General features: G+C 45.6%; 1 protein-coding gene across 1 annotated transcript; it reads right to left on the reverse strand.

The window, feature by feature from the left end:
* Positions 1-2,724: 2,724 nt before the first annotated feature.
* On the reverse strand, positions 2,725-24,628 carry TSPAN31 (tetraspanin 31). Its single transcript, XM_080995087.1, has 6 exons — positions 24,362-24,628; positions 16,072-16,239; positions 10,305-10,385; positions 8,827-8,967; positions 7,274-7,387; positions 2,725-6,011 (listed from the first exon to the last, which is right to left on the reverse strand). The coding sequence occupies exons 1-6, from the start codon at positions 24,422-24,424 to the stop codon at positions 5,937-5,939; spliced, it is 642 nt and encodes a 213-aa protein (XP_080851213.1). The 5' UTR covers positions 24,425-24,628; the 3' UTR covers positions 2,725-5,936.
* Between the last annotated feature and the right edge of the window lie 1,330 nt (positions 24,629-25,958).

Genomic DNA, 25,958 nt, shown 5'->3' on the forward strand with positions numbered 1-25,958 from the left:
CCTTCTCCCTGTGCCCTCCATCTTTCCCAACATCAGGGTCTTTTCCAGGGAGTCTTCTCTTCTCATGAGGTGGCCAAAGTATTGGAGCCTCAGCTTCAGGATCTGTCCTTCCAGTGAGCGCTCAGGGCTGATTTCCTTCAGAATGGATAGGTTTGATCTTCTTGCAGTCCATGGGACTCTCAAGAGTCTCCTCCAGCACCAGAATTCAAAAGCATCAATTCTTCGGCGATCAGCCTTCTTTATGGTCCAGCTCTCACTTCCATACATCACTACTGGGAAAACTATAACTTTTACTATACGGACCTTTGTTGGCAAGGTGATGTCTCTACTTTTTAAGATGCTGTCTAGGTTTGTCATTGCTTTTCTCCCAAGAAGCAGGCGTCTTTTAATTTCGTGGCTGCTGTCACCATCTGCAGTGATCATGGAGCCCAAGAAAGTAAAATCTCTCACTTGATTTTAAGTAGCACATTACAGTTCCCTTTAACCTTTATTAAAAAAACAAAAACACAACCCTGTCCATAATAGAGAATGTTGTGTTTTGGTCTCAGCGAAAGAGCCCAAAATTTGCATTCAGAAGGGTGCCTGGTTCAATTCCTATCTTAAGAGTTTTTAGTAGCAGATGTGGGAATGAGGTTGGGAGAGCAATACGTCAGTGTTTCAGTGCTATATGATTCAGTATAAAGCAGATTTGAATGGCCATCTTCTTAGGGGGGGAAATTGCTTCCAAAAATCCAATAACTCTGATTTTTGGCACTTGGGAGTGCAGCTGCTCTGTCCCATACAGTAACAGTGCAGGTAACTATTTTATAATGTAACAGGACATTTGGCAAGCCTTTGTTTGTGGGTATACAGGAGTGCTTTCTTGGGCTCCATGATCACTGCAGATGGTGACAGCAGCCATAAAATTAAAAGACGCCTGCTTCTTGGGAGAAAAGCAATGACAAAACTAGACAGCATCTTAAAAAGCAGAGACAACACCTTGCCAACAAAGGTGTTAAAGTTAAAGCTATGGTTTTCCCAGTAGTGATGTATGGAAGTGAGAGCTGGACCATAAAGAAGGCTGATCGCCGAAGAATTGATGCTTTTGAATTCTGGTGCTGGAGGAGACTCTTGAGAGTCCCATGGACTGCAAGAAGATCAAACCTATCCATTCTGAAGGAAATCAGCCCTGAGCGCTCAATGGAAGGACAGATCCTGAAGCTGAGGCTCCAATACGTTGGCCACCTCATGAGAAGAGAAGACTCCCTGGAAATGACCGATGTTGGGAAAGATGGAGGGCACAAGGAGAAGGGGATGACAGGGGATGAGATGGTTGGATAGTGTTCTCAAAGCTACAAGCATGAGTTTGACCAAACTGCAGGAGGCAGTGGAAGACCTGCAGGAGGGCCTGGCGTGCTCTGGTCCATGGGGTCAGAAGGAGTTGTAAACAACTAAACGACAACAAATACAGGAGAATTTGCCCCGTGTCTGAGTCAGGCCACTCCTGCCAGGATGTGTGGGTGTCCCTTTGAAGATTGCCAGAGCGCCTTCCTGGGAAATCACCCTCTGCACTCCCCTGTCTGGTGAGCCAGCGCTCGCCCATTGAAAATCTTCAATCTCTCCCCCAAATCCCTTTGGAATATCTCAATTATGAACATATAACTGGAGAATTGTAGATGCAAATATACTCTTGGGCTTCCTTGTTGCCAAATTTGGAGGGTATTTCTTTATGTTTCAGCCCTGGGTGCAAGAGGCAATCTTATCTCAAGTAAACTGCCTACTACTCTCAAATGAGAACCTTGTCAGAAGCAGTTTCCTTTTCTGGTAAGCAGCAGTCACCTCTTGAAAGATAACTTCACAGAGCCTCTCCAGCCTGCAGTTGCCTTGCAGGCAAATCAGTCAACTTCCTTCATTAAATCACATTGCTTGCAGGAGATGCGGCAAGCTGTGTCACATACAAGTCTTCACTTGACAGCTTAGTTACTGGAAGAACTTTTAATAAGAAAGCTTATTACCTCTGTATAGTAGATGCTAGGGACAAACTGCGAAGGAAGGCCCGTTGTCTTCTCGCCTGCCTGGTTTGCTGGACTGTGGGGAGACCCGATCTGATCTTGCAAAGCAATTCTAGGTAGCGGACAATGCTCACTTAAAAGATGGCAAGAGCTCGCTGTCTTCCACCGCTATTCCTTTGATATAGGCCTCTTGAGAAGTTAATTGACTAAGTAAATTTTATGAGAAATTAATTTTGGAAAACTGTCACAATGATATACATTGAAACTCAGCCAGGGGGATTTGAGGAAGTCACCTAACAATGTTAATAATAGCGGAATAATTACAGTTAGGATTTATGTTTGTTTGTTTATAAATTTGGAAAATCAATCAAAAAAATTGAAGATACAGGCCTCTTGAATTGGCTTAAATCCAAAGGGAATTATGTTGCCCTCTGCTGGCAAGAATGCTGATATGCAAAAATTTTGAGAATGGGTTGAAGATTTTCATTTTTCATAGAGTTTTTTAGTAGATGAAACACCATCCCTGCTCTGTAAGAGCTTGAGAATGACTTGAGCATCATTTCTCTTTGGTAAACATAAATCATGCAAATTATTATGTATTAAATTTGCATCTCGGTGGTCACATAAAATTGCATGACAAGCAAGATGGCTGGTGGGATTTTGCACTTGAGTACCATATTGTTTTTAAGTGTGCTCTCTACGACCCTCCTCCCCGAGACTCACAAGGCCTGGGTTTGAGAGAAATGTACTTTATTCAAATAGTAACTCCAATCTACAACGGCAGCAGTCAGTGTACATGATGGTAGAAGTATATTGATTTTAACAAAGCCATCTGGTGATGTGAACTTCTGAGCATTGCGTCTTTTTTTCTCACACATTAAGCCTGTGCCACTCTTCTTCCCCCCACTACCAAAAGTTCAGGGCAACTAGGCAGCACTGAATGAAGTCTCCCAGGGCCCTGGAAGCAGCCGGCAAAGCTGCCTGCCCTGTGGTTGAGCAGGCATATTGTTTAGTCTTTCCTCTAAAGTAAATAGGATGACAGACCTGCTCGCAATACTAACCTGGCTAGGAGTCATAGCAACGTTTATGTGCTCTATACCCTAAATAAAGTGCATTTTAGCTTGTTCTGATCAGCCCCTGCTGCTGCTGTTCAGCTTTGCCTTGTGTCTCCCACCCCAGCAGTTTAGCTCAAAAGAGTGGTGCCAACAGCTTTGCTTAATAGAATTAAGTCCTCTTTCTGGCTTACTCTAGGGTAGTACAGAGCAATACCATCTCTAGCTTTTAAATATTGTTAGCCCTTGCTAGGCCAAGCTCAAGCCAGTAACTAGTTGTACATGGTCATACTGCCTGCTGCAGTTTTACACCTGATCAGTACACGCCTTGGCTCAACTGTTTCTGCAGAAGCTGCCACCTTATCCAACCTGCCTCATACTTTGGTGCATGTTTGCAAAAAGGTGTCTCTCCCCCCACCCCAAATTAATAAATAGCATGGTGCCCATTAGAGCAGTCACTGCGGTGTAGTATAAAATCTGGTTTGTGTGTGTCTAACCATGGCTTAGTGTGAACGAGTGGCGTCCTGGAGAAAATATGGCAGTTGCCATGTTCTCCAGGGCTATGCCATGGTTTGGCTCAGCATTCATTGTACGTGAACCACAAGCTTTTAACCAAGATTTGTTTTGTTTAACGTGTTTGTGGGAGGGGGAGGCAGAGAGAATGGGTTTGGTGGTGGCACTGTCAAACCATGGTTTAGCGTTGGCTAGCACCACTGGAGGGAGGAGTGCTGCAGCCAGTGTCTTCACTCTGAAATTCCTTGTTTGCTCATTCACATTGAGCCAGGGCTGAGGAACGTCTGTGCCTCTAGATCAGCAGTTCTTAACCTGTGGGTCCCCAAATGATGTTGGACTACAACTCCCATCATCCCTGAGCTCTGGCCTTGCTAGCTAGGGCTGATGGGAGTTGCAGTTCGACAACATCTGGGGACCCACAGGTTGAGAAAGGCTGCTCTAGGTGGTGCTGAACTAGGACTCCTATCACCCCTGACACTGCTGACAGGGGCAAGAGTGGAGATGGAATCCAACAGCAGTTTGTGAGCCACAGGTACACCTAGCCCAGGCTTAATGCTATCCATGCATGTTTTTCTGCACAACCCACCGCCCTCTTAACCTAGCTTTCCAACGTCTCCATTTCTCCACTCTGCCAAGTGCCAGGTGTGTGCCCATTTGTGCTGATGGTTAAGGGAACAGACTTTTGCTTCTCACCTGTAGGCACACCCATCTTCCCCCTTATGGGAGAGTCCTTGCTGCCCCAAGAGGCTAGGTTTGTGGGGAAAGGGAACATTCTTGCTGCAGCAGTAACGTCCCCTATTGTCCCGCTCTGGCTGTCATTGTCTCCGCCGTTGTAACTCTCCCCCGCCCCGCCCCTTAAGGCAGTAGGTCACATCTACCCTTGTTGAGCCTGTGGAGATGCTGAACAGTCCTGCTGCCGGATCCTTTGTTCTGCCATCGTCGCCGCCCAGCCGCTACTCTGGAAGGAGTCCATTGTGGGTGTTTTCCAAGGTTTCAGAAGATAAGGTGTAATGTTGGGTTTCAAAAGGAGTCCGTTGTAGGCAGCTAAGAGCTCCAACAACGAATATGCATTATTCTTGGAGAAGAAATTGGCGACGCCCTACTGAAGTCCAAGTAACCTCTTCTAAAACAGCCAAGGTGAGTTTTCAGGGACAAATAGATAGAAGAAAGAAGCACCCACAGCTTAGCAGTTTTTCCCCTTAGGCTGCCAGCTGAAAGCACCAGCACAGGAGGAGCTTAGTACAAATTTACAGCATTTCGGTGCTCAGTGGAATTGTGGTTCCAGCTTCTTGCTGCCCATCTATAACTAAATGACAGTAGACCAAGACTGGAAGTATCTGCAGGGACATGAACTGGGCTAGGGTTCAAAACATGCCCCTGGAGCTAGCTATGCATTCCCTTGTACATCCTTACTGGATCGATTTAGGGGAGAAGAGCCTGAAGAGCGCTTAATATTCTAGGAGCACTAGAGCTTATCTATTCTGCGAGCAGCTTCAAGCCTATTTTCCCCAGTCAAGGAACCAAAGGGATAGGAGGACTGCAAAGGGACTAGGAATCTGAGACTCAGTAGACCGACGAGATTCTGGTCCTCTGTTCCTTTAGAACAAGTCATCAGAAAAACCACTTTCAAGCCAGCTTAAAAATGTGCACACTAGATGCAAACTTCAGTTACATTATGGGTGATCCAGTTCTTTGAAAGGTTTACACAGGCCCCTGCTTTCCCTTCGGAAGGAGGGAACCTGCACTTATGATTAAGTCAGGCAAAATTCAACTTATGGATTAAAAAAAAACCCCACGACTTCTTAATAATAATAATAATAAAAAGACCCACCCATGTAGTTCAGCTGAAATCTAAAAACTTCCCTTACAGAATCGCTGCACGTGCCTCTCATGTCTACTGCCCTCAGCCCAAGTGAGACCACAGCAAAACCAAGTGTGATGGAAAATGGAGTCCAGCAACATCTGGGAGGGCCACAGGTTCCCCTCAACCCGTGCCTTAAAAACAAAGCCCCCCACTAAAGACAATGACCCAAAGTACAAGTTTTAAAAACACAGAAGTGATTGTAGCTATGAGCTGCAATTAGATAAGTGACTCTGCAAAGGGATAACTCCATATTTCCCCCCCAAAAAAGGCAGAGTCGTCTTTGCCACCTGCCAAAGGCTTCATGTCAAGGATGGAACTTTTGCTCTGCTATTTCATCCAATCAGCAGTTTGGCAGAATGGCAAAAACCCCAGCTCCCTCACAGCTGCTTCAAGGATTGCTTTTCTTCTTGCGTGACGGAAAAGGATCTCTTGAATAAGGGACGTGCAACTAATTAAAAGGAAAACACATGGTTGGTTGGGGAAGGTGGTGGAGAGAAGATGGGGGAATGTGATGGTCTATAAAAAGGCACTGGGGTTGGCTCTGGGGTCTTTCTGGTTTCTGTAGCGCATGGCAAGCCACACTCCAAGGATCTGGAAGAGAAAAAGGGGGGAAGGATCTAGTTATGGGACTTACTTGAAAAATCACACCCCAAATCACCTTCTTCAATATGTTACTTATGGAGTATTAACTATCGTGATGATGTGGGTCACATCAGAGATGCAATCCAAACTGAATTCTCCAAATAGGGAAGATGCAGAATCGCCTTGATGGGATGTCAAGAGAAGGTGAAGCAACCATAAAAGGTAAAGGTAAAGGGACCCCTGACCATTAGGTCCAGTCGTGGCCGACTCTGGGGTTGCGGCGCTCATCTCGCTTTATTGGCCGAGGGAGCCGGCGTACAGCTTCCGGGTCATGTGGCCAGCATGACTAAGCCGCTTCTGGTGAACCAGAGCAGCATATGGAAACGCCGTTTACCTTCCCGCCGGAGTGGTACCTATTTATCTACTTGCACTTTGATGTGCTTTCGAACTGCTGGTTGGCAGGATCATAGCGGCCTTATACCAAGGCAAATCTAGCTCAGTATCATCCAAAATGACTGACAGCAGTTCTCCCAGGTTTCAGACAGAGGTTCTCCCAGCCCAGATACCTGGAATTGCACCTATGACCACCTGCATCCACCACTGAGCTGCAGCCCTTTCCCTACTGAGGTCTTATTGACAAGTTTAAAAGGTAAAGTGTCCCCTGACCATTAGGTCCAGTCGCGGCCGACTTTGGGGTTGCAGCGCTCATCTCGCTTTATTGGCCGAGGGAGCCGGCGTTTGTCCACAGACAGCTTCCGGGTCATGTGGCCAGCATGACTAAGCCGCTTCTGGTGAACCAGAGCAGCATATGGAAACGCCGTTTACCTTCCCGCCGGAGTGGTACCTATTTATCTACTTGCACTTTGACGTGCTTTCGAACTGCTAGGTTGGCAGAAGCAGGGACCAAGCAACGGGAGCTCACCCCGTCGCAGGGATTTGAACCGCCAACCTTCTGATCGGCAAGTCCTAGGCTCTGTGGTTTAACCCACAGCGCCATCCGCGTCCCGAAGCAACCATCCATCTAGCCTAATGGCTGCCCTCTTTCCCCAGTGCAGCTAGTTTCCTTTATTAAATATCTGAATTATCAGGCAGAAATTCAAACTGGTACGATTTTTTACATCATTACCATTCATACCAGCACAGTCTGCAGCTGTTGAGATTTGCTTCTTAGCTGTACAGGAAGAGCCCTGGGTGGGGGTGGCAAAGCTACCAATGATGTACAAAGAATATTCTCCTGTTCCTCCCCCAATCAGCCTAATAGACAGAGTTACCTCTGTGAAACTGAAGAAGAGTCCAACTCCACCAAGGATTTTCAAGGCCTCGCCCGCATGTTCCATCATCACCTCACCGCAACTGATGCACCCGGTTTTTGATTTTGTGCATGGCTGCAAGGTGGGAAGGTTAAAAGAAAAAAAGCACTGTGACTCTGGTTATCACTTGCAGGGAGACACTGTTTCTACGCTATGTAGCGGGGAAAGATCAGTAATGATGGACAAACATCTCTGAAAATACAGCTTGCTAGTCTTCTCCTGAAATGCCATGTTTTATCTAGGCAATTGTGAAACAGAAGAAGAAGAAGAAGAAGAAGAAGAAGAAGAAGAAGAAGAAGAAGAAGAGGAATTTGGATTTGATATCCCGCTTTTTCACTACCCGAAGGAGTCTCAAAGCGGCTAACAATCTCCTTTTCCTTCCTCCCCCACAACAAACACTCTGTGAGGTGAGTGGGGCTGAGAGACTTCAGAGAAGTGTGACTAGCCCAAGATCACCCAGCAGCTGCATGTGGAGGAACGGGGAAGCGAACCCGGTTCACCAGATTACGAATCTACCGCTCTTAACCACTACACCACACTGGCTCTCCCAGACAGAAGAAGTCTGGCTCATCCTGTATGAGACAGTAAGTATATTAGCAAAAATATTCTGTAAAGAGCTGGGGATCCCTAGGCAAAGCCCATTTTATAAGTTTGAAAAAGCAAAGAAACAACCCTGCAATTGGAAAATAAGAGAAAAGAGAAAGGGGCAGGGCAGGGGAAATACCCCAAGGCACGTTAGACAAAAGGAACAGAAGGGCGGCTAGTGTTAAAGAGTACTAATAAGAAGAGGCAAAATACTGGATTTGATCCCTGTTCAGTCTTAAATGGCCAGCCATACTGATCAAAATGACAATGGGAGGAAATACACAGTTGTGGATGGTCTGGTAATTTAGGAATTGGTTAAGTGCCCTGAATGGAAGAAGGTAGAAAGAACAGAAAAGGTTTCTTAAGGGAAAGTAGGCCTCTGTAGACATCAGCAGCAGAAGAGGAAAAGTGAGACTCCGGTAAAAAGAGATGTACTGTATAATTTATTTTTTTTAGCTGTCGGGATTTATACTGCTGTTTCGTTTATTTTAAAATGGCCTGTGTTTTAACACAGTTCTCTACTGCTTCTGTACATTGGGGGAAATCCTACACAGCACTATGCAGATTGCTCCATCAGCGCAGGCATTAGGTATTGCCAACTATCAGTGCATACAAACCTCAATGGTTTTTTAGAAGCCAATCAATGGTCTGCTAGGTCAAGTCACAAATCTGGTTGTCTCATTGCCCATGACCTCCAACTTTAATTAAACAACTGCAATCACAGCAATATGTTTTCACCATTTAAGTATATTCATTGACAGCCTGTTTTTCACAGTGTATAGGGACAATCATCCAGCCACCTTCAAGGAGCAGACCTTTGACTAAGCCGTCTTAATTTGAGATCCGTTATCCCCAGTAATTTAGTGATGGATGGAGATCTTTCTCTGTCACCCGAGACACAAAGGGTTCAAGGTGAAATGAACACTTACCGCTTTGCACATTTCAACATCAGCCTTGAATTTCTTGCTAGCTTCGAGAGAGTTGTTGAATAGCCCGCAGCAGTTAAAGCTGTTTTCCAGTGACTTCTTGGTGTCGTTGCTCATTTCCCACGCACCATTCAGGAGACTTTCCTGAGAGGAAAGTAAAAAATAGGGAGGGCAGACATTCCGTGTTACTTGAAATACAATCCCCTCTCAATTCATAACGAATAGCAGGAATGAAGACAGGGAATTTTTTTGCTGTGGTGGTGGCAAGTTTAATTCATGGTAAATGGTTAAATTAGAATAAAAGCACCCCAAAATCAATTACTAAAGCAACCTTGCTATTTACGTAGTGGCCTGGTATCCATGGCCAAGAAGGAATTGCATGTGGGTGAGTGAGAAGTCTTGCGGAAGAGGACCTCCCCTTTCCCAGCACAGAAACCAAATACAATTGTACCTTGGATCCCAAACACCCTGGAAATCAGATATTTAGGCTCCTGAATGCCGCAAACCCGGAAGTGATTGTTCCAGTTTGCGAATGTTCTTTTGGAACCTGAATGCCCGATGGTGCTTCCGCGGCTTCCGATTGGCTGCAGGAGCTTCCTGCAGCCAATCAGAAGCTGTGATTTGGTTTCCGAACGTTTTAGAAGTCGGACAGACACTCAGAACGGATTCCGTTCGACTTCCAAGGTACGACTGTAGGCCACCAGAGGAAGAACAGAGGAAGGGATTGCAACAGGCTGCTGGGAAAGGGCAGGAGCAACCTGTCCCTCTTTCACCAGTCTCCAGCAGGCTACTACACATTGTCACTAGCCTGCAACTTTTGTGTGCTCGGAACTGTAAAGGTGCTATAGGGAGAGGAGGTTGAGCATACTCTTCCGTCCGGCATCCCCAATTAATAGAAGAAACTCGCTGATGTGCTTAAGATCTGGATGGGATGCGCTGGAGGGAAGGGGGTGCAATTGAGCTGGAAGTAAGGTAAAGGTAAAGGGACCCCTGACCATTAGGTCCAGTCGTGGCCGACTCTGGGGTTGTGGCGCTCATCTCGCTTTATTGGCCGAGGGAGCCGGCGTACAGCTTCCGGGTCATGTGGCCAGCATGACTAAGCCGCTTCTGGCGAACTAGAGCAGTGCACAGAAACACTGTTTACCTTCCCGCCGGAGCAGTACCTAATTATCTACTTGCACTTTGACGTGCTTTCGAACTGCTAGGTTGGCAGGAGCAGGGACCGAGCAACGGGAGCTCACCCCGTCGCGGGGATTCAAACTGCCGACCTTCTGATCGGCAAGCCCTAGGCTCTGTGGCTTAACCCACAGTGCCGCCCACGTCCCTTTGAGCTGGAAGTAGTGATGTGCAAATGAAGATTTACCTTTTTGTTTTTCTCCCAAGCAATATCTCTCTCCCAACCTGAGCTGCAGGTTAAAAAAACACACTCCACGAGTTCCCTCCAAACCTGAATGAACTTCAAGGCAGGAAGGTGCCCTTACCTGTTTACTTCTTGTGAGTGCCAGACACGAACAGGAGACTCCAAACTGGAAGAGAAACACTAGGCCTAAAATGATCATGTACTGATGAGAAAGTGACGTTAAGGAAATGCTTGAGAAAGTAGAGAGGTTCTAAAGGGAAGCACCAATGAAGAGCTAATTGCAGATAAAACACCTCCGACCTCTTCCAGTTTTCAACTTGAAATGTATTCAGTCATGTTTCATTTTAGACCAGGGTGGTCCAGCATGCAGTCCCTGGTGCCTTTTTTAAAAAAATGCCCTTGGTAACATTCGAGAAAAAACTCCTGAAAGCCTAAAAAAAATATTATTTCGGTAATGCATTGTTGATGAGAGCATCTATTACTTTTGTTTAATAATTAAATATATTAAATCAATTTATTGTGCATTTAATTATATTTACTGATATATTATTGTATATTAAATAATATTAAAACATTTTATTCAAGGTTATTACTATTGATATATTATTGTATATTAAATAACATTAAAACATTTGTATATTAAATAACATTAAAACATTTTATTCAAGGTATCGAAACTTAATTCGGTGTGTGTGTGTGTGTGTGTGTGTGTGTGGCCTGAGGATTCTGTGTACTCATGGTCTGGAAAGTTGGATCACTGTGTTTTAGACTCTTATCATTTTATGGTATACCAAGCAGTTTTCTAAGAGGGTTTTTTCCACCTCTGGCAGATATCTTGGACACACAGGGAATAAATGCCTTATTTTTTCTTTAAGTTGTAAACTTAACTCCAGGTTTAAAAGTTTACTGCTGGTTCCCAAGATACCATCCTTTATTTGTGAAGGGTGTTCTGAATTCTCTTTCAGCGACTTCAAAACCAAATTTACTTCTAAGACTTTCAACATCCATATCTCCTTGGTCCCTTAATGCTCCCCACCTCCAGCGATGACACAATTGGAAGATCAGATTAAAAGGCGCAGAATACCTGCCATACATTAGCAAGAAAGGGAGATTTTGAGGCAACACAGTTCTGGTGCGGAAGGAAGCGGCTTCTGAAAGCCACCCTTCTTTAGATGTTTTTAAGAGGGGTCTTACATTGAACTACCATTGTTCGGTCCCTGCTCCTGCCAACCTAGCAGTTCGAAAGCATGTCAAAGTGCAAGTAGATAAATAGGTACCGCTCCAGCGGGAAGGTAAACAGCATTTCCGTGCGCTGCTCTGGTTTGCCAGAAGCGGCCCCTGACCATTAGGTCCATTCGTGACCGACTCTGGGGTTGCGGCGCTCATCTCGCTTTATTGGCCGAGGGAGCCGGTGTACAGCTTCCGGGTCATGTGGCCAGCATGACTAAGCCGCTTCTGGTGAACCAGAGCAGCACACGGAAACGCAGTTTACCTTCCCGCCGGAGCGGTACCTATTTATCTACTTGCACTTTGACGTGCTTTCGAACTGCTAGGTTGGCAGGAGCAGGGACCGAGCAACGGGAGCTCACCCCGGCGCGGGGATTTAAACTGCTGACCTTCTGATCGGTAAGCCCTAGGCTCTGTGGCTTAGACCACAGCATCAACCACGTCCCTTTCCCTAACAGTAATTACTGGGAAATCTTACATCAGCACTTCCCAGGCGTCTGAGGAAACAAAGTGGTGATCTGATCACTCCTGTGCATACATCCTGTCATTCATGAACTCTGCTGTTCCATTCAGAAATCCACAAGAACAGAAATGATCTCAATTTGGAGGCTGGGTGAGGGGAGAGATGTATTCTACAGTACTCCCATAAAAGTGAATGGATGGTGTCCCTCCAGACCCCTGATTTGCCACACCCTTCTTAGTCCTCTCTCAGATGTTGTGGTCTTGAAACAGCAGCCAGCAGCCTCAAGATAAACACCACCTGAAACTTTGAGGTGCTCTGTGGTTTCATTTTGAGTGTCATTTGCCTTTCCCCTCAACCACCCTCTCCCTCTAAAAAGCCCAAAGCTCATTTCTGGGAAATTTAACTGTGTCAGCAGAAAACTAGGTGAAGCTTAGTCTTCCTTTGCTTACGGCTATTTTCAGAAAAAAAGGGCTTTTTCAGTACAACTTAGCAAACTACATTTCTTTCTTTCCTTTCCCCCCACATGCCAGATTTTTTTATTTAATCACCCATACATCAGCCACATGTGTTGTAACAATCCCACAAAACCTGGGTTACCATAGCAATGTACTATGGGTTATCAATGACGGTCCAAGAATCAGCATGTTTTTCCATGAGTAGAATGTGTGCTTTTATTTAAAAAGCATCTCTGGGTTATTTGTGGGGCCTGCCTGGTGTTTTTCCATGAGTAGAATGTGTGCTTTTATTTAAAATGCATCTCTGGGTTATTTGTGGGGCATAGGAATTCATTCATATATATTTTTCAAAATATAGTCCAGCCCCCCACAAGGTCTGAGGGACAGTGGACTGGCCCCCTGCTGAAAAAGTTTGCTGACCCCTGTCTTAGTGGATTCAAGCAAACTCCAGAACAATCCAATGGCATGCCAAACATCCTCCTCAACTAAGCTTTACTCAGGACTTAACTTACTCGTGTTTGTTAATTTCAGTGGGTTTACATTGTGTAAAACTTAGCCGAGTACCAGCTTAAGAGTGCAGCACCCTCTAAACACAGGTGATACTGACATGAAACCATGCGGTTTGGTATTAACAGGTGGAAGGTGGCAGTAAGATTTATTACATATAAGCCTCTCTAGCCAAATGGTATCCATTTTTTTTGTACAGCAGAAGTTAAGACAACAAGTTTGCCAAACCTGATATGAAAGAAAGCCATGCTGCTTCCAGAGTTTTGTAAAAGGCAGAATGCCATTCATCGCCAACTATTGTGTGCATCATTTCTGACACGCCCTTGGATGGTTTTGGCCAATATTGGGACTAGGGTAGACAGGGGAAGCTAAACTTTAAATACAGAAAGGCAGCCCCAGCCCCACAAAATGCCACCCTATGAAAATAATGAACATCTTCCTTAAGCTACTGTTTTTCTTTAAGAACTACATAGGCCTTTTGTCCACTGAAACATTGTTATTTTACTTTTAGCATCCTAAAAGTTTATTATTTTGTAATTTTAGTGCTTAACTCTTCTTAAGTACTTTCCTATTAATTAAAAGAGTTTCCCCCATCCACATTCGAAGCAACCATCACCACTTCAAAGGAGGCTATTTTTCCACAAACCATCCCTGCCAAACCAAATTTTACTAGAAGCTACTGGAACCAGTGAATATTTGGGACATCTCCTCGTATCGTTCCATGCCAGGCACTGAAAAGCAGAGGCAAACGATGCCCAGACAATCTCATTGTCCCTTGTAGGGAGGAGTGGGATTTCATACTAAGCTGTCTCTTCAAAAACACACATCGCTGGCAAACACATCCAACTGATAAATCTGTGTTGCTCACTGGGCCGCACTGCATATCTGAAACACGCTGGAGTAAGTTTTTGGGAAAAAATATTGGTGGAGGGGGAATCAAAAGAGCTGGGCCCCTTAGAGTTGGCGGCTATGGTGCCATACATGGTAAAGTAATAAAATAATTGTTTGTTCGTTTGTTTTTTACAAGGAACACAGTGACTGACTGAAGCTTCCTGTGGCAGATACCTGTATACCTGAAACTCAGGACATTGTACTGTGGTGCAGGAAAACAGTAGGGTTGCCATATTTCAGGAGGTGGAAATCCGGACACAAAAGTTGCTGACCTTTTTCTTTTGCCAAAGTTGGTGAGTTTTTTTGAGAAACTTGGGCAAAAAACCTACTTCCACAATGGGCTGCCATACTTCTGGGTTTCCCCGGACATTTAAACCGGCTGACGAAAGTTCCGCCTGGATGCGACTTTCGGCAGCCAAATCCTGGCATTTTCCAGGAAATTCCAGACGTATGGCAGCCCTAGGAAAAAACAGCCCTCAGGCCATTATTTCCCCCACTTCCATTTTTGTATGCTTTGAACTTATTGGCAGGAGTAACTGAAAATGCCTGGGTTGACCCTCTGGCAGAATTACTGTATTTTTCCGTCTATAAGATTCCCCCCCATGTATAAGACGCCCCCTATTTTTGGGCAACAACCAATCGCCAGTCCACCCTCAGCACTATCCACATATAAGACGCCCACTGATTTTTGACATTATTTCTTTGGGGGGAAAACAGTCTTATAGTTTTATCCACGGAAAAATACGGTAGGTACCGTATTTTTCGCTCTATAGGACACACCCAACCATAGGACGCACCTTGTTTTAGAGGGGGAGAACAAGAAAAAAAAATTCTCCTCCTCTCTGCTCAGCGCCCCTTCAGCTAAGCGGCAGGAGAAACGGAGCCCCTTCCATTTCTCCTCCCGCTTGGCTGAAGGGGCGCTGCGCAGCTCTCCCTCTCTGCTAAAGCCAGGAGAGTCTTGCTCTCCTGGCTTCAGCAAAAGGAACCCGAAGCCTCCGGAGTGCAGCGTGAGGTCCCGCTGCACTCCGGAGGCTTCATGTTGCTTTCGCTGAAGCCGGGAGAGCAAGAGGAGTCGGTGCGCACCGATCCCTCTCGCTCTCCAGGCTTCAGCGAAAGCAACACGAAGCCTCCGGAGCATGGAGGGAGTGCTCCCACTGCGCTTCGGAGGCTTCGAGTTGCTATCGCTGAAGCCAAGGAGCCTGCATTTGCTCCATAGGACGCACAAACATTTCCCCTTAATTTTTGGAGGGGGAAAAGTGCGTCCTATAGAGCGAAAAATACGGTAATATGGCAGATAAGAAGCTGCCCACCTCTCCCAAAGTCCTTATTTATTTGGACTTACTTCCTGCCCTTCGCTACATGATCCCAGGGTGCGGTGTATACGTGCAATTCTCCACATCCCCTGTGATGTCATCGCGCTGCAAGTTTACTCAACTATAGGATATAAAGACATGGATTAGGGTGAGGAAACTTGCCCTAATGGTATCACACCCTGCTTCAGTTTCACTTAGAGAGGAGAACAAGGCCCAGGGATGTTAACTTTTGTTGGGCTTCCATTATGTCCAACTCTCCAGGCAGACAGCATACACCAGTGACTTTCACATCCAAGACACATGAACCTTAAGACGACAGCATACACCCTTGTGTCATATAAACCCTGCTTGGTTCTGAATCTCACTGGGTTGGAAAGGTCACATCTCTCCACTTAAGCTATCTGGAATGGCTGTTGTGAGATGCAAAACGGAGGAAGGGGCAAGGTGCAAATTTAAAAAGAGACTGCCACAACTCAGGCCACAATGCTTTGCAGACTTACACTTAATATGCAGGGGTAGAATTAACTGAGTCAGAGGGATGGATTAGGTGGTAATCAAATTCCAGCCCACTTGCCTTAAGAGAGGAACCTCCACTAAGTTGCTTTCCTCCTTTCATCAATGCATTACATTGCAAGGCTCTCCACACAACACCACAGACAGAACAAGAATCTGCAGAGCAGACCCTCAGCGTGAACCCAAATGCCAGCTTCAAAAAAAGGTGTGTGCGTGTGTGTCCTTTTTGGCAATCCCAATATTCCAAAGACTAAAGAAAGAGGAAAAACCTATAAACATCTTAGGCGAAGTATGTGTGCTTCCATTTCCTTCCCGCACCCCATAAAAGCCCACAAGTGAAGACCAGAATAAAACCATTAACCCCCTCTTGACCGGCAGAGTTCTTTGCTTCTACTAATGGTGCAATTTATAGCTGGGCATGTCCAGTTTCGTGTCTGCACGGCAAGAAAATAAAGTACCGGTTTCTGGAAGGCAGGGCGGACGCGATGGTCCCCGCTTGGCAACAGCACAGAAGGATACAAAGAACAGCATGACTTGGTGATGGTTGATAGCACCGATGAGCCCCACGATGGCGATCAGAAGCAGGAAGAAACCCACAGCAATGACCCCTCCGATGATGTGGAGACTGTAAACAATGCCGTAGGCTTTGCCCCAGGCAGCCACGCCAATCAGCAACAGCCCGACCAGCTGGAAAGAAAGAAGAATTCAGGGGAGTCAGAATGGAGGAGTTGGAAGCATAGAACAGAAGGAGGGCGGGAATGGCAGCGCTAGCACTTCTTTCCTTTGAGGCTTAATTCATTCATACGTACAGTGGTACCTTGGGTTACAGATGCTTCAGGTTACAGACTCCGCTAACCCAGAAATAGTACCTCGGGTTAAGAACTTTGCTTCAGGATGAGAACAGAAATAGTGCTCTGGCAGTGCGGCAGCAGCAGGAGGCCCCATTAGCTAAAGTGGTGCTTCAGGTTAAGAACAGTTTCAGGTTAAGAATGGACCTCCCGAACGAATTAAGTGCATAACCAGAGGTACCACCGTATCTTCAACTCTTTCTGGTTGCCCTCTTCATTTCAGCCACATGCATGCTTCAGATTTAAAGAGGTTTAATCCTACGGAAGTCAACAGGCACAAATACTTGTTTAAAATCAGTCCTCTAAATCGGCAGGTTGCTGGATCAGGCTTCCCATCATCTGTGACTTGATTTCATTTTGGCTTATCTAAGGCTTTCCTTGAAAAACGCAAGAAATTTATCAGGCAGCAATTTTAATGTTCTATTATTTTAATGTATTTTCTTTTTGTTTTTAAGTTGTAATCATGCATCTTGTTTTTATTATTGCTTGTAAGCCGCTCTGAGCCTGGCCTTGGCTGGGGAGGGCGGGGTATAAATAAATAAAAATTATTATTATTATTCTCTACATGTTTGGGGCTATTTGAAAAATGGATCATCCATTCACTAGCAGGATCAGAGCTCTTGACTGTTGCACCTGTCTTATTCGCCGCTTCTTGTTTAGTCCCTAGATACTTTCCTTCATGCTAGAAGTGCCATTAACATTTCCCATTTTTGTTCTGAGACCTAAACTCATATTTAGAATTTACACAAGCCCACAGATAAATTATAGTGCACATGTTAACTGAGTGCATGCTATAATTTGAGAAGACTGGAAGGCTATCAGTGTTCAACAGCCCCTGTTCCCAACTGAAGTTATCTTTATCTCAATACTGCCAGTACCTTCTTACACATTTGATATGTTAGAGAACTTCTGCAGCATAAACCAGTATTGTGCCACATGAAATAACATATTGAGGTGATGAAGGCAAAATAAGTTTAGTCCTGTACTACACCGTGCTGTGCAATCAGCCTGCAATGGTAGTACAGGCAACAACCGATTAATGTGCATCTAAATGATACGCAGTTGCGCACGTGCACACACTGCGGGACCTGGAAGTGACCCAAAAAAGCATGAAACTAAATGGGTGTAATGGGAAACCAAAAAGTGAATTGAAAAAGGAATGGGAGTGCCTAAACAAATACCTTAAAAGCCAAGGTTTGAGGACAGAAATCTGGCTGAGTCTGGAATAACCTTGTGAAGTGAAAGGATAAGAAAGAGGGATTTATATGTAGATGCTAGGATAGAGATGATAAGGAAAACAGGAAGATACAATGAGAGGTAAAGGAGGTGCTGTGGGATTGGTGGAAGTCAATGTTTGTTTTCCTTTTTAGTGTTTATATTATTAATTTGTAAGATTTGGATTTGTTTTTCATATGCTTGTTTTTGTGTTTTGTTATTTTTTGTTTTTCGTTGTTGTATGGAAAGTACTAATAAAATTTACTATTTAAAATAATAATAATAAATAAACAAACAAACAAGGGGAACTGAGAAGAAATAAAATAAAAGTAAAGTAAATTGGGGGGAGGGTGTAATGGGGGCGGGGGTCCTCATGCGCACTCCTCCAATGCACGTGGGGGTCAGGAACAGAACCCCTGCGTGAAATGGTTGTCAACTGTAATGCACCCTGCTCCACAATTGTTCTGTTTTAAGCTATCTTATTTTATTTTATGGTTGTGCAAGTGTAATATCTATATTGCATGTCATGACTACATGAGGAAATCTCAAAACCCATATGAAAAGAAACGACAGCAGTAATAGCATGGAATATGGGATTAGAGAGCTAATAATGGAATCCTGATCAGAGGCATTTAGATCTATTTTAAAACATATTTCTAGCTCTCATGGTTGCCCTTGAGAAATTTCAACACCCATTAGCAGCTTCTAGAACACAGAATTACATTTTACACAACACATGCAGGGACCTCGAAACCATGTTTGCCGTATAAATGCAAATAAAGGACCTGGCAGCACTTGCAAGGGAGGATCAGCTCACAGGTGGATGTGCTTAACTCTTCTTCCCCTTACTACTTTTGACCTGCAACCTCCGTCCTGGCACTTGTTCCACCCTTGTAGGGTAGGAATTCAAACACAGTATTTGTGGGCAGGAAATGGTTAAGAGTGCGAGCACACACGCACACACATGCGTGCGCATGCACACCCCAGCCTATCAAACCACCCACCCTCCCAATCAAATACCCAGTTACTAAATTGGCATTCCCCAGCTGGGAAGCACATTTGCCAATAAAACATGTCATTCAGCCCTAAACTGTCTTGCCAGAGTGGTGCATGCTCTAGTTATCTCCCGCTTGGACTACTGCAATGCGCTCTACGTGGGGCTACCTTTGAAGGTGACCCGGAAACTAGAACTAATCCAGAATGTGGCAGCTAGACTGGTGACTGGGGGCGGCCGCCGAGACCATATAATACTGGTCTTGAAAGACCTACATTGGCTCCCAGTATGTTTCCAAGCACAATTCAAAGTGTTGATGCTGTCCTTTAAAGCCCCAAACGGCCTTGGTCCAGTATACCCGAAGGAGCGTCTCCACCCCCATCGTTCTGCCCGGATGCTGAGCTCCAGCGCCAAGGGCCTTCTGGCAGTTCCCTCACTGCGAGAAGCAAAGCTACAGGGAACCTGGCAGAGGGCCTTCTTGGTAGTGGTGCCCGCCCTGTGGAACGCCCTCCCATCAGATGTCCAAGAGATAAACAACTACCTGACATTTAGAATGCATCTGAAGGCAGCCCTGTTTAGGGAAGTTTTTAATGTGTGACATTTTAATGTATTTTTAATCTTCGTTGGAAGCCGCCCAAAGTGGCTGGGGACAACTTGAAAACTGCTGAAGGTGGACTGCTTATTTATTTATTTGCCAGCTGTAGCAATGATAATGCACTCTACTAGATGCTGTAGGATTTTAATTATACTTGTACTCTAGTTGGCCCTGCCATTTCTTATGTGTTGTATTCCGCAGAATTCAAACAGTGGTAGAATAAAATACAATGTAAGAAATAAAAGCCGAAATTGAAACACAATTAAAAATCAGTATGAATAATTGATGCGATGGATTGCCATCTCCCGTCTTCAGCCACAAATCCACAGATGTTCAGCAGACCAACTGAATGAAGTAATGGTCTGCGGACCAGATTTTGGGAACCCCTGATCAGCTGGCGGAATCCCATGATGTCACTGCTCCTGTATCCTTGCACACCCATTGCCCCACATTGCTCTGCAGGTTCAGCCTTCTTCCTTAATCCTTGCAGCAGCAAACAGATGATGAAACTGAAATATGTGACTTACAAGACTGGTTCTGCATCTCCTAAGAGATCAGGGAAGAAGTTCCAGGAGCCTTTCCAGCTGCCTGTGGCCCACCAAAAGCCCCGACCCCAAACCCTACCCGTGCTCTCCTTCACTGCTACTGCCATATTCTACAGATAACACAGAATACATTAAACACCTAGATAAAAGCAGGTGGAAGAACAGACCACACTACAACATAGTGACTAAGGCAATAACAAATTCACCTAAAGCACTCTTAAATATTTTCTTGCTGGCCCTGGACCCATCCAGGATGTTAACTTTTAATTATGTTAACTGCATTTAAATGGTTCAAAGCTGCTCCCAGGCCAACCGATACAGAATTGAGCATGGGCAGACATGCTGTAGCAAGTCGTGTAAAGCTAGGTGCTTGCCCTCATACAGAGACAATGAAGAACATCCCACTTCAGCACTTAATATCACTTGCAACATCTGCTGATGACTCTCCAGTTCAGCTGCTCCACTCCTCCTTATAAATCATTCCAGTAAACTGGTGACCTACCAGAGCTTTATATACATGCAATAAAATGTAAATATTATTTGAAATGGGGTTTGTATTTTTGTTCTGGTATTTTTATAGTGAATCTTTGGTTGCATGGCTTTCTCTACTTGGTTCACTCGAGGACATCACTGAGTTAAAGGGCTAAATCAGATCCTCACTCTTCACCGAGAATCAAGCCACTAAGAGGACGCCGTGCTCCTCAGCTGCCAGCACTGGTCATCTTTATTTGTAAGAGTGAATGACTTTTGTTGACTTCCTTGCAGCCCTCACACTCATCTTGAGCAGTGTGTCACGTTCTGGATGCCACACTTTAAGAATACAGACAAACTGGAACAGACGCAGAGGGGGACAATGAAGAGGGTTGCAGAAAATAAATGAAGAAAGATTTAAGTAACTGAATAATTTAGAGGTGGAAAAAACGAAGATGGGGATGTTGAGGACATGACAGAGCTCTATGGGTACTTGAAGATTGTCCTCTTTCAGTTCTATGTGAGCAAAGACCTGTTTTCTGCTTTTCCAGGTGGCAAGAGCTAGATCTAATGGTCTGACGTTATAGGTTAAATTTCAGCAGAGCCTTAGGAAAAACAACTTGATGGTAAGAGGAGTTACACAAGGAAACCAGTTACCAAGAGGAGTGGTGGGCTCTCATTGTGGTTGTGGGGTGTTTTCAAGCAGAGACTGGACCATAATCTGTTGGGGAGGCTCTAGCTCAATTTCCTCCACGAAGCAGAGGGCAGAAAGACTAAGGACCTCAAGTCCTCCTCCAACTCTACGATTCTCCTAATCAAGAAAAGGGTATTGAGGTGGAAGCCAAAATCTGCCCAGCCTAACAAAAAGAATGCTTTGCCCCCACAGTAACTACATCCATGAGCACAGCCCCATTACCTTGGATTCACAGGGAACAACCATTTTTACAGGAGACTGTAAAGGGTGTCCATCATAATGGCAGGAATATTGTTGGTAAAGTAAAAGCAATTGTAAGACTATATATCCTCTGCACCATAGAAGAATTCATGTTCTGTGACTTGGATAAATTATACAAAATCAGATGATGTTACAACTATCTGCTTATTTTGCATAGCTTGGCCTAACTCCAAGTTTTTGGAAGATTTCCAAATGTCCAGCAAGATCAAGATAATTCATTTTTAGCAGGGAACAGGGGTTACACAGAAGAGAGAAGGGCGTGTGCAACATACAGCCCACGTAATCCTCTCTTGATTTGTGTGAGAAATGACTGGTGAGGGGAGGCAAAAAACATTTTGCCCCTGCAACCATTAAGGGGCAAATACTTGCTTCTTTTAAAAGCTGGACATTTTCTGCGGAACTGCAGATCTACTGAAGATGCTCAGCCCTGAATGTCAACATATCTGAATATCTCCTGCACATTAACACTCTTGGTTTGGGCCAAGAAATTGTGGCGGCAAGGACACACTGTTGAACAAACTCTTTAACTGCATTCCTGCACTAAAGATGCAAGCATGGCTGGGCTACAGTTTCACCTGACCAGAAAACATGGAATTCCCAGAGACTGTCCTACCAGCAAACATTTCTTCATCCTTTCCTCTCTACTAGCAGCTTGGTAGAAGCATTTGCACCTCCCCCCCAGAACATGTTGAAGAACATGAGGAGAGGGATGATTGATTTCAGGTAGATTCCATCCTACAAACTACAGGGAAAAGAAGCAATGGTTGCAAGACGTTCAACACACACTTGAATCTTCGAGCTGAGATTTTCTACTGCCTAAGGCAGAGGTTTTAATCCTTTTTGGGTCCATGGCTCCCTTGACCAATTACAGTCTTTCTAGGGCACCCCTGTGGGGCTCTGGAACCCAGTTATGCCACCCCCTGCCTGCAGAGCTGGCAGCCTCTCACCCTTTCTCGAACAACCTCCCTTGTGGAGTGTTGACCTCAGCCTCCTCTCCTTTCCCCACCCTTCCCATCTCCTTGGGAGTCCTCTGGGCAGCCACTGATGCTACCCCTGGTCTCTGATCTGCCCCCCCCCCCATGCCCTAAAGAGAGATGCCTCCTCACACTGCCCCACAGGCATCTGGGACTTGTCTGTCTATACTCCATTCCTAACAGCAAGGGCTGGTGAACTGGCTGGCTGGGCTCCCTCGCCCGCTTGCTTGCTTATCCCGGGGCCACCTCAGCTTCTGGCAACCAGCACCCTCTGGCCAGCCCCAGAAGCACCATTCAGCTGGGGAGCTTGTAGCCAGGGCTGCTGCAACAAACAGCTGTGAAAGCCTTTGGGAGGCAGAGACACAAGAGGGCATCAGAGAAGGGAGGGAAGGTGAAAGGGACAGAGGCCACGGTAGCCTGCGGCCTCCCTGACCATCATTCAAGGTACCCCAGGGTGCCACGGCACACTGGTTAAAAACCACTGGCCTAAGTGTTCAAAGCAAAAATAAAAAATAAAAACATACTTTGCTTAAAAATATGAGTTCAAAGTGACTTGTACTTTCAGGGACATCTGCGTAGGAACACTCCATGTGCCTACAGGTTGGCTTGTTAAATGTGGAATCAGGTTACCTGGTGCAGACTGGCCTACTCTTAACTCAGTGATCTTTCCTCCCTGACTGCGCAATCCTATGCACATTTACTCAGATAATGTGTCCGGTGGAACTTAATGCCCAATACGTAGGTTTGGAATTGCAGCGTAACTTAGTAAATTAATCAGACTCAGGAGTCTTTTAAAGTTCTGTTCTTTTTTCCACCTAATATTCCAGCATTATCACAGCAACACATACCCCAACAAACACCCTTATATTCACCCAGACATGCTTTATTCACCCTAAATCTTTTGTACATCTTAGCAGAGCAGAGGTATATTAGGTCTCAACAACCGTCCACCAAGTAGTTGAGACATCCATTGCTCATAACACCATTATCTAATACTTCCTGCGCATGAAATACTGCACTGCTATTAAAGCAGCCTTTTACATTTGCTCAAGTTATTGCTCGTATGCGAAAGCCTCAGATGATCAAAGCTTCCCTGCAGTTTAACTGGGGGCCTAGTTAAACGGCAGAGATTACTTTTTGGTGAGGAGGCCTATAGGCCAATGCTGGGGAATGCCAACACCCACAAGCAAGAAACTAGGTAATAGCCATTCCCTGCTCATTTATCTCAGTTTCCAAGTAATCAGAGGAGCAGCCCGAAGCAATGTTCCAGATCTGCAATGGAGAAGCACGGAAGGAAAACTCTGACCTGTTCTAGCAAAGAAACACACGTGCAGCAGTACTGGTAAAATGCACACAAGTACAGTGGTACCTCGGGTTAAGTACTTAATTCGTTCCGGAGGTCCGTTCTTAACCTGAAACTGTTCTTAACCTGAAGCACCACTTTAGCTAATGGGGCCTCCTGCTGCCGCCGCGCCTCCGGAGCACGATTTCTGTTCTCATCCTGAAGCAAAGTTCTTAACCCAAGGTACTATTTCTGGGTAAGCAGAGTCTGTAACCTGAAGCATATGTAACCCGAGATACCACTGTACACCTCACAGCCTCTTAGAACTAGATGGGGAGAGAAACACGCAGCTGACACAACAGGAGGCTCAGCATCCTTTTTAACCAACAAAAGCTGCACTCTGTAACTTCTTTGGTCTTCTCCAGGCGGGTACCATTGCCAGATCCCCTCTCCCGCACTGGCCTGGCATCGCACCTCTCCAGTCCTCCCGGGTCTCGTGGGCTTTGGCCTAAAAACCCAGATCTTTCCTTTTCCCACCTCAACCCTCCCCACATCACATCCACCCCACCAGGGAGGGAGGGAGGGAAAGGGCCTGCCATCCTTTCTCCAGGCAGGAGGAGGCCACCCAAGAGAGCCACCTTGCTCCACCCTCACCTATTATCCCAGGGAGAGGGAGGAGCTGACCCCCCCCAAATAACCCCCACTCCTCAACCCCTCCCCCATAAACCCCACCCCCTCAACCCCTCCCCCACCCCTTTCTTTTTTTAAAAAAGGAAGGAAGACACTTCCTGCTGTGATCCTGAAAGGGCCCACAGCTGCCCCATTCATGGCCAAGCCCCCTCCCCGCCCCACTTTCTCAGGCCCCCTCCCCCAAAACACCCCCCCCATCTTGCTAAGGCAAGGGAGGGGCCGCCCGCCTGTCACACTCACCACGTAAACAACGTTCAGGGCGCACAGCGCGTTGCGCGAGCAGGCGAACCCCCCGCACACCATCTTCTCGGGCGGGAGAAGCGAAGCCTCTGGCCCCCACCCCGCCGAAAAAAACAACAGAGACCGGCGCCTCCTTCCCTGTCCGGGGGCGGCAGCAGCAGCCGCTGGTGCGGTCCCTTTAAATATCAGCCCGCCGCCAGTGCGCCTGCGCGCAGCTGCTCCTGCTGCCGCTGCCGCCGCTGCTTCTGACCGGCTGGGCGCCGCGTTCCCTTTCTTAGCGCGCCTCCTCTTGCCCCACCCACTTCGCCCCTCTCCCTGCTACGCACGCGCACATGGCGGAGCTTCCCTCATTGGGGGTTTTGCGTTCCATATCCCATCCGGGCACTGAGGAGGAGGAAGTTGCGTCAATATACAGAGCAGGGGAAATTGACGCCGCCTCCACTTCCGGTGCCGGTTCGGCTCCGCCATATGCGGGTCAAGGAGGGGGCGGAAGTACGTAGTGATTCGCGTACGGGTTTTAAAAAACAAAACGAGACAACACATGCAGGACTTGGAAATATTTCTAATACTTCTAATACAATATTTCTAATAATTTTTATTATTAATTATTAATTAATATTTATAATTAATTATAAATAATCAATAATATAATTAATAATTGATAACTAATAATTCTAATAATACTAAAATATTTCTAATGCAATAGTAATATTGCTTGTTAGCCGCCCTGAGCCCGGCCTTGGCTGGGGAGGCCGGGTATAAATAAAAATTATTATTATTATTAATACAGTATACTTGGAAATAACAGTGACCTCGACCCCCCTGCCCCCGCCCAAGTCGAGTTTTGCAGATGAACCTGCTTGCTAATGAGAAGATAGGAAATTAAAACCTTGCTGTTTAAAATTATTTTAATAGAGTAGTGTAGAATGTATTTTTTTCTCTCCTGCAATGTTTTTTATATATATATCTGGTGTCAGTTCAAGGATTGGGGTTTAGCTCAGTGGTGCCCATAAGTACCCCATTAAATTGACTGCCAAATTAGGAACATAAAATGATCCCTGCTGGATCAAGCCAAAAGACTAATCTAATCCCACATCCCATTCTCCCAGTAGGCCAAGCAGATGCCACTGGGAAGACCAAAGCAGCCCTAAACTACTCTCCACTTGAGATTCCCAGAAAATTGGTATGATGCCTCTGGCAATGGAAGTAAAATATATGCCCATGATAAGTTATGTTAATGGTTTGTCTTCATCCATGCAAGTAAAACGCTGTATTTGGGGACACTGTTGAAGGCAAAACCTCCACTCCGCCCCTGGCAGAGGTTGTTGGGCCTCCCTTGTTGAAAGGAAATACATGTACCATAGAAATTCAGATGCTGCAATAGAGGCAACTTCTCTTTCTACCCACCTACACACAAACACCCACACACCTCCAGCAAAGCGACAGGCATTTTGCTAGTTATTTATTAACCCCATCCTATGCCATCTTGAAAATGTCCTCCCTACTGCTTGCACTGCCCAGCAACTGTTCCAACAGAGATACAGTGGTACCTTGGGTTAAGTACTTAATTCGTTCCAGAGGTCCGTTCTTAACCTGA

This window comes from Podarcis pityusensis (genome assembly GCF_964106645.2).
Source record: "Podarcis pityusensis genome assembly, chromosome: 2".
NCBI classification, from domain to species: Eukaryota; Metazoa; Chordata; class Lepidosauria; order Squamata; family Lacertidae; genus Podarcis; species Podarcis pityusensis.